This window comes from Chenopodium album, chromosome 12 (genome assembly GCF_948465745.1).
Source record: "Chenopodium album chromosome 12, dcCheAlbu1.1, whole genome shotgun sequence".
Lineage (NCBI taxonomy): Eukaryota > Viridiplantae > Streptophyta > Magnoliopsida > Caryophyllales > Amaranthaceae > Chenopodium > Chenopodium album.
In genome coordinates, this window is record NC_137845.1 from 27,678,350 (window position 1) to 27,688,509 (window position 10,160).

Sequence of the window (10,160 nt, forward strand, 5' to 3'; positions counted from 1 at the left end):
CGATAGTGTTGGTGATCTTTATTGGCTAAAAACATTAAATTGAAGAAGAATTTGGGACTTACCATCAATTCTTACCATCGATAAAATCAATGGCAATCCCTAAGTCTTACTATGGAGGCTAGGTTTGAAGAGAGAGAACAAAGAATTACAATTATCCAACAAGTAGATTAAACTTAGGAAAGTGAATGTTTAAGGGATGGGGAAAAGAGAAAAAAAAAATAAAAAAAAAATTTAATAAATTAATATTTTTTTAAGAAAATAACGTATAACCGGTTACGTGTAATGGCCGGAAATATTACCTTTGGTCACCAGCTAAATACCTTATTTGCAACGAATAAAACTTCAGTACCTTAATTGCTACTATCACCTAAGTTCAGTACCTTGTAGTGCTATTAACTCAACTTTTCATCACTATTCTGATTCATCATTCATATGGATAAATATTTCGCAAATACACTTTTGAACTGATTGTATCAAAAAGCAATCAGTCATTCTGAACTACTATTACCACTAGGAAAGGGAAATCAGTCTCCAAGCTCATGTTTTTTCCTGTTAGTATTATCCTCAGGTGGCAAGGATACATACTGGAATATCTTTTCAAGCTGTACAGCATCCACCTGAAATCTCTCAGCAACCTCTTTTAGACCTAGAGGCCCATCATGCTCATCAGCCTTGCCTTGATGAAGACGGATTATGTGGCGAAATTGAGCCACATTTAATGTCCCTGCAGCAACAGGCCTTTCCTCATAACGTCCAGTCTCAGGAGTCGTATTTCTTACTTTTGGCAAGGGTCTTTTAGGCTTCTGTACCACATGAGCCTGCACCATATGAGCAGACAAGCTTTACGTTAAGTAACATCAACTAAAAACAGTTCTTTTAGGAAGCAACACCAAGTGGGTTGATCAAGATAAACTGAGAGCTTTTAAGTCATCAGGATCATCCCAATCACTCAAAAAGGATAACACTAGCAAACCCTCCTCCCCAACAAGCACAAAGAAGGAAAATAGGCAACAAAAGCATTCTCTAAAGAAAATAAAGAAAATTTTTCTGTTCCCTTGGGTGTTCTACAATACTCGATAATTTATACATATAATTTATATCATCAATCACCCAAAGTCCAGAACTAGTTTTGCAATTCACGAAGAAAAAAAAATCTGACAAGGTACATAAAATTTCAATGCCATTTCCATTAATCCTTTGGCAAGTCAACCTAGTCATGTGCCCAAAACATCTACACTAAAATGAGAAAGGTATGCAGAAAATTCACACATTGCAATCTACTCTAGCTTGTTGCTGGGACAGTTAGCCTACTTTTGCTTCAGTCAAATACCTGATATACTCTACAGGCTAGAGTCACAATAAACCAGATGTAATTAATGTATTACGAAAATTCTACCATGTCAAAGGTAAATCCTTGATTAGTTAGCCTTGTGGTATTGGAACTAATTTGGTACACTGAAGAGCCATGATCACTAGCTAAGTCGGGCAATGTGGAGAGCATGTCATTTGCGGTATACCATAAAAGCATTGATTGTTATAGCGCAATTTCATACTTCCTCAAGGATGCAAAAGTATTAAGAAAGCAGGAAAGAGTGTGATTGGACCAAAAAAACCACGTGAATTACAAACAAAACTTAAGAAAAAGTTACAAAATGTAGCAAGGATAATTGGGTATTAAAAGTGTGAAAGGAGAAATTAGATTTCTTTTTAAAATGTTTAACTTTTTTAAAAGGCAAACATTGCAATATTTTTCAACAGGTGGAAGTATAGATTACATTACTCTTTTCTTCTATTATCAAGCTTGTATAACCAATGTGACAACTTTCAAGTGTAGGGAAAACATTAAATTGTATAATAGGCTAAAATAATGGAAACCCATACCACCAGGGTATGGATTTGAAACCCCATAACAATGTGAAATTTAATGCCATCCTTTTTTTTTTTTTAGAAAATATGTAAGCCGAATTTTATTCGTTCTTTATTAAATACTTTTCACATATCTATACTATTATTTTAAAACAGGAAAATTTAAGGAAATTTAAAGTGTACATGTGTCCTTTTTTTCATGTTTTTTTTTTTTTTTTTTTTTTTGGTAAAAAAATAAATAATTAAAGTTAAAAAAAAAAAAAAAAAAAAAAAAAAAAAAAAAAAACTTTGATGTTCAGTTTATTCCCCAAACAACACTTCATTTAATTATTAGTTTTCGGTAAATTTATACTCGAAGGGTTGCATTTGTTTTTTATTTAATTTCTTTTCATGAAGGGTTGCATTAATTTTTAATTTTATATTTTTTAATCAAACTCCCATTTTCATTAACTATTCAAATCAAAATGCATTTTACTTTCTTCCCAAATTAAATTTCAATTATGAATGTAATCACTCTTCCCTTCTTTCTACCCCAAATCATTTTTATTCATCCCAATTTTCAATAACTAAAGCACTAATTATTACTCTAATAATAGATACTTTCTTTTTTACAAAGGAAAAATTGCTGGGAATAATCCTACCTTTTGAGCGTCCGCGATAAATAATCCCATTTTTGGGATTTTTTTTAATAATCCCACCTTTATACCCAATCCGCTGAAAATGGTCCCGGATGACCAGTAACCGGTGAAAGAGGTAATTTTTTCTTTTATTAAGTTTAATGTACACGTGTCTCAATTTGATTCGTCTAAAACTTCTAAAAAAAATTAACAAAAAAAAAAATTAACAAAAAAAAAAAGTAAAAAAAAAAACCAACACCACTTAAGTTTCAGCCACCACCATCCCCACACACCACCCAAACCCACCGGAACCACCACCCCATCCAACCCCGAAACCACCGTCACCAAGAAACCACCGCGCCGACGACCAAGATCCCCCCCCAGCCAACCCCAAAGGTGGGATTTCGAAAAATCGAAACCCACCAAACTAGACCCTAGAAGAAGAAGGCCGGAATTGTGACAGAAATCGGGACGGGGAAGGGGCGAGGTGCCGAAATCGGGAAGGGGAGGGAGGCGTGGTGGTGGTTTTGGCGGCAGGAATCGCGATGGTGGTTTAATTGATGGCTGGTTTCGTGGGTGAGGGAGGCGAGTTCGTTGGTGGTTTGGGCGGCTGGAATCGGGGTTTAAACGTGCGTGGGTTTCGTGGGAGGGAAGGGGTTGGTGGTCAGGTAGTAATGGTGTCGCCAGCGTCGTGTCTGAGGGCTGGGTGGTCAGAGACGGCGAGGCAGGGGATTGGATTCAGGGGCGGGGATGGTGGCTTGAATTGGTGGGTTCGGTTTTTTAATTATTTTTTTTTTAAATATTTTATTTTATTTTTATTTTTTTGACCAATCACAAGCCACCACGTGTCATGTAACTTGTTACAACAGGTTACATGACCGGTTGGGACCATTTTCAGCGGATTGGGTATAAAGGTGGAATTATTAAAAAAAATCCCAAAAGTGGGATTATTTATCGCGGACGCTCAAAAGGTGGGATTATTCCCAACAATTTTTCCTTTTACAGACCAAGTTAGCAAAAAAGGTACAGTGCAATTCATGAGTTTTTATATATTTTTTTAACTTATTTTTGCTTATTCATTCTAGGTTTATGTCAACTTGTGAAGTTTTTGGTTTAAATTGAATATTTTTTGTTGAAATATTTTCGCAACCATCAAAGTATGTTTTTTTTAAAATTTTTTTTTTTTTTTTTTTCTTTTTTTTTTTGGGAATAAATTATCAAAATTATAATCATGTGTCAAATTCAATATTAATATTGTATCTGTGATCATTCTTCTTTTTTATAATTTTTTTTTTAAGTTTTTAGTTTGCATTTTTCCGTTCCTTCTCAATCTAAGTATATATACTGTAAATCAATTTTTAATGCACTTTTTTTGGGCATTCTACCATTAAATTTCATTAAACAAAGTAGATCTTTTTTTTTCGGTTTTTCCTCATTTTGCCTCTTAGTCAAATAGTTTAGTCACTAATTAAATTTAAATCCAAGATCTTCCAAAATGTTGATTTCCTATTTTGCTTCATGAAATTGGCATATCAAATGTTGAATTGACTGATATTTTGAAAACTACGAAGAGCAGTAGCATGGCTAGCTTTCAATGTTGTTCAAGAGTTTCAATCCAATTTTTTGCTAGGATAATTTTTCATACATATGTTTGTTATTAAATTCCCCCCCCCCCCTCTATTTTCACTTCTGAAGGCATACATAACTTGATCAATCCTTCCATTAAAAAAATTATAGATAAAAATTATCTGAGCATCGCACGGGATGAATACTAGTTTTTAGTCTACAAAATAGAGGCTCAAAAGCGAAACAAAATAAGGAAAAAAAAAAAAAAGCCAAAAGAAACTAAACAAAACAATACCAAACCTAAACCAAAAACAATTCCAGAACATTAAACAAAAGCAAAATTACAATTACAATGTCTTCACACCATAGTTATTCAACTAAAACTATGTAACCTACAGAATATTCAGTTCATGAAAGAACCTCATTTACAAACAAATCCTCGTGAAGTCCAAACGTTTACAAAGCAATTATGCTCTAGCTGATCGACTACTACACTGGAGAAGAAGGAAACTTTAAACTGTGATGAGTTGCCAACCCACCGTATATAGGTGGTAGTCGTTCTTTTGCAACTTCTATATCCACTTTTGTGGGGGTTATTAGGGTTTGTATCTATATTAAAAAGGAATGTGAATCTTATGTACTGACGTGGGTATGGAATTCTAGGGCGATTAGGTGGAGTTGGAATCTCCCTAGTATGAGGTTCCATGACAAAAGTGCCGTACCAAAGAATGGAATGGATTTTAACTCCAAAAATCCATTCCACCCCAATCCAATTTGTCCAACCAAAAGCCCCTAAAGGCATAATCAATAAATATTATGCACTATCTTATGTTTCAAAAGGCATTCTCCATATATCTATTTTTCTGCTTTTACTACAAAAGTAGCCACTCCTGGGCAATCTTGAAAAGTAATTCTACATAAAATAACTCATTAGCAAGTCAGCAAATCTCAAATATAACTAATGCTATTTGTTGGTCTAGTAATCAGCTATAGTGAGACTATAAAAGGAAAAATGAAGTTGGACGTCCTTTAATTAGCCCCTTGGCTAAAAGTTCATCAACATGTAAGTGGCTTATTAGTCGTGCAGTTTTAATGAATACGTGACATGGTTGTATAATGTTAGTGTTGATACCTCTTATTGGCCCCTTCACAAAACCCCTAGGAAAACATCCTCAATGTATCAATTTTTTAACTATAACTTCCTTAAAACACTCCCCTGGCTTAAAATATCTATTGTATATGGAATGTAGATGCAAATATATGCAACAATATTCATTCCTTCTCCTTATCCTTTAGACTTCATGCTTTCATTCATCCTGATACAGTCCTCTTCTTAAAAGGAGGGTTTCCATAGAAAGACTGAGAAACATTACCTCATTTTAACAATTTGTTAGGCTTCAGTACAATAGCATGCATGATCGAAGCAATGATGCACAGACAATAAATAAGGGGATGCAATCACACAGCTCAGGCTGTTTTGCAAAACAAGTAATGGGATGGATCTAACATTTTACAAAGCAAATTCATACATTCACACTATTGGATTTTAACCTTGATTGTACATTATTTAGTTTAAGAACTGTACTTACTACTTCTGACATAATATGACCACACTTACCATGATATGACTATTTAAAGGAATACTTCCTCCGTTCTTTTTTAATTGACATATTTGATGTTTAACAATTTACTTTGAATAGCTTTTGTGATTTATAGTTATGATAAAGCATAGTCATGTAAAATCTTGTTAAAATCATCTCAATATATCATTTCATAACATTAACCTTTTACAATTTTTACTTAAGGAATAGTTACAGATATTAACCGTTGAACTTGTGCATCGGCAAACATGATAAATGAAATGTGCCAACAAAAAAGAACAGATGAAGTAATTTACTTTAGCTCTATGTTTAAATAAACACTTTGATTTTTTTTTTTTTTTTTTTTTTTTTTTTTTTTGAGGCCACTTTGATTACTTAGTAGAGTACAACTCCTTTTTTCCTAGAATAAGATTACCCACCTTTCTTTCTTACTTGTCCATTTTAGGTATGGAACCACATTATTTTCCTTGTAGTATCTTCTCAATCTTCTTTCTCCTTGATAAAAGATTACCCACCATCTACAATCACATCTAACTATACAATTCAACCTGAATAAATCAGAACACTCACCTATACCATATTGCATACAAAATCACCAAGAAAGTCCAATCCACTAGTTTAAATAAACGTGAAATAAGATGAATGCCCCATAGGCCCATACCCACATTAAAATAAATTAGAACTGATTAAAGCCTCTTCCAAGTTCTGTGCAAGGTCAATTTTGACAAAAATAATACATAACAAATGAAAGGTATTCACAATAGCAATCACTGTTAATGGACAATTAATTGAGAAGAATATGATTTTATTATCAAAACAAAAACAAAATATGACTAACATTGTTTATGAAGGACTTTTCTATATTAGAAGCCTATAAACTTTCCAAGCCAAAATAGCTAAATTCTCCAACATTCAAAAAGACTTCTACTAGTCCCTAGGATTTGTAAGACTCAAACTTTTAACTCAATAGATCTCCCTCATTGAGTTTGCTAAGGCAGGAGAAACACTTAACAGGAAATAGAAATTCTGTAACTACTAACTAGTGCTTCCGGGGTAATAAATGGGTTATAACCTTTCTTGGTTAATAACTCGAGATCAGCTCTCATAAAAGACTCAATTTACAACTTGAGTTGTACGAACAAAAAAAATGCTAAAAGAACACTTTTATGCCCAGCTAGGCGTGCACCAATCAGATGGAGACTAGAACATGAGGCATATGAGTCCTACATTCTCCAGACAAAGCTCTAATATTCCATGGGTCCAAGAATTCCACACAGAGTTATTTTGATCTCCAGAATTCACCTCTTTTAAATCTACTCTTAAACCCTTATGACTAAAGACAAATGTGCTTCATTAATAAACAAAGATCTCACATACATGGATCACTGCTTCTAGATACCTTTTATGACCAAGACCATGACAGTTATTGTTCTCGTACTTCCCATTACAACCTTGTTCACCAAACTAGCAACTGCCCTTTGTCGTCCTACGTGCTTGTTATTTAAGATAATGGCTGTACAGATTGTTCTTCTTGGCTAGGCTCAATGCTTGCTTAAGTTACATACAATTAAATAAGCACAATTTCATCCCCATTTTGTTCACTATAATTAATCAAACTGCCAGCTTGATTGAAAAATATGAAATGGCCCAACAAGACAATCAATAAGAAATTCACAACATGCATCCATGCTCTACAATTTTACCCTCAAAGATCAAATACCTTTGGGCTATCAAACAAGGTTCACTTATTGAGTAAATCCACTAATTCCACAATACCATCCTGAAGGGTATGCAATGCCTATATAACCCTCTTGACCATATTTATAAAAGTTCAAGGAAAAAAAAGGTTAAAAGGTATCCTTCAAGCCGTTCAAGGTTGACGAAGCAATAACTATTTAACTCTCAAAGAGAGCTAAAGGCTTCTAGAAGGGGAGTAGGTGACTCATTAAGACACTTATTCTTAGAATTCTACTCCTCCATAATTTGGTATTAGATATAGCATGATAAATAGCTTCTAGGACAAATTTAAAATTTACACCACCATCTTTAGCTAAAACAAAAAAGAGGGTGCATGAGGATGATTCAACAGAATATGCATAGTACGACCAAAGGAGTACACCTTTATTTATGAGATGAGAGAGATAATTGTTGAAAGTTCAACTTTTTAATTTTCAGAATATAGTACTGCTACTTATGACAATTCAATCTTCAATACTTCACTGTTGAAAACATCAAAAACTTAACACCCCCCCCCCCCCAAGTAAAAATTAAAAAATAAATAAATAAATAAATAAATAAATAAATAATTCAGTATGTGAACGTGAATAATATATTAATATATCTAGGGTAATGCAACTCTACCCCAAAGTTTGTGTTTCCATAAATTTTCATAGCATCTCATAACTAATCAAAAGAATTTGATGAGGGGATTGAAGTTATGGATAATAACAAATCACTTAAGCGCAAAGTTGCATCACCATAAATTTAGTACTCACCAATTCTAGCAATTTATACATAAATCCATTACAAATATTGATATTAGCTACCATCAACTAAGCTAATCAAAAAAGAAATAATGTCATTCTATCATCCTCAAACTTGCAAAGGTGCGATTTAGCTTTATCGCATTAATCTAAAAGCTGTGTTACTTGAAATTTCATTTCAACTGAAGTTCAACGGCTTCCCAAATTCAGTCTTTAGACACAATATTAGTCCTGGAGGAGGCAAATTGAACTATGATCTTAGGATAGCCCCATATACATTCTTCTTTAGAAAACAACTCTCTAACAAAGTCTCAACTCATGGAATATTTTTTCAAAAACAGCAAAGTCAGACACTTGGAAATATACCCGTGTCAATGAGTACCTGAGTCCATCTAACATAGTCTAAAAGCACCCCCAATGGCTTCCCAAATTCAGTCTTTAGACATAGCATCGGTCGCAGAAGGAGGAAAATTGAACTATGATCTAAGGAAATCCCCACATACATTCTACACTACTTTTCAAACCAATACTTTAATCGTTCAACAACGATAGTTCACAGATAATTCCTTTAATCTTTACCTTTGTAAATAAGTAAATAACAACTATAGAACACAAAGATCACAAGTCCAGCATATAAGCAACTAAACATGTAGAAACATAAAAGAAAAACGTATCAAAGCCTAACCTCGCCCATTTCAAGCTTGCCACCAGGCTTAGAACTGATTTTTCCAACCATTTTATTGAGCATTGCTTCGTAGCTTGGATCTCTATCTTCCAACACTTCATCAGTTCTCTTAGAGTTGTCATCGTCAACGCTATACCAGGCCCGTCCCTGAGCCAGGGCAAGAGGGGCAGCCGCCCTCGACCCAGGGAGAAAAGGTCCATTTTTATAGTTCCCTCCTAACAAAAACCTACACACATTTGTCTCAATTATTGAATTCGGCTTGAAAAATCACAAAAAATAAAAAATAAAAAATAAATTTTACAACCCAATTGTCAAATTTAGCAACAGAATCGCTCGTTATAAACTTATGATACTTCAAAACTTCAGCAATTATAACCAATAGTTCAGTAATCCACATTCTCCTTAATCAACAAATTAAGCTCCATAAATCACATAAATTATTTTCGCTTAAGAATATCACAGTCAATTCACACAGCAAAAATCTAGAACAAAAATCACTCATTATAATCATTCGTAACTTCAGTAATTATAACCAATAGTTCAATAATCCAAATTAGAAAAACCCTAATTTGAATAATTAATTAACACAATTGTAACGCAATACCTAGACTGAGAAATTAATATTCGATGATAAAAGAAATTAAAAAATAATCTTAACTTAGAAGCTGCTGCATTGGAGGGGAGAATGCTCAGAAGCCGTTTCATTGGAAGAGAGAAGTCGGAAAATGCTTCAATGGAAAACTCGGAATATGCTTCAATGGAGGAGAGAGAGAGGAGCAATGTAAAAGTGAAGGCGAAAGAAAAAATGAAAATAGAGTTTTCTGAGTAACACGTCACAGCTTTGACTTCTGGTGTCATAAAATACAGCTTTATATTTGCAAAAAAACGTGGTGAGTTTAGGAGGAGTGATTAACCTGGTGGTGGTGAGTCCAATGACGTTGCCCAATATCGAGGGTAGGAATGTCATTCCACGTGATTAATTGGTTACTTTAGCCTTATTCTTTTGAGGTTCTGGCAGAGCAGAGCAGACCAGATTTCAGCAGAGTAGAGCAGATTTCGACATTATTATTACTATTACTATTACTATTACTATTACTATTACTATTATTTAGTGCATATACCATTGATTTAGGTGAGTGAAAACATAAATAAATGTGTCCCATATTTAACATATGTTAATAGTAGAAAGATAAAAGACAATAGTTTAACATCTTCAAATTATTACAACCGCATATCAAAATAGGAATATAATTAGACAAGAGTTTAACATCGTTATGAATTAACCATCTACTACCATATGATCGTCATTTTCATCATCTTCATTGTCACTTTGATTTTCGTT

General features: G+C 33.7%; 1 protein-coding gene across 1 annotated transcript; it reads right to left on the reverse strand.

Annotated features, from left to right (window-relative positions):
* Positions 1-256: 256 nt before the first annotated feature.
* On the reverse strand, positions 257-9,656 carry LOC145572249 (uncharacterized). The gene is made up of 3 exons (XM_081631244.1): positions 9,477-9,656; positions 8,819-9,044; positions 257-818 (listed from the first exon to the last, which is right to left on the reverse strand). The coding sequence occupies exons 1-3, from the start codon at positions 9,521-9,523 to the stop codon at positions 525-527; spliced, it is 567 nt and encodes a 188-aa protein (XP_081487370.1). The 5' UTR covers positions 9,524-9,656; the 3' UTR covers positions 257-524.
* Positions 9,657-10,160: the final 504 nt, after the last annotated feature.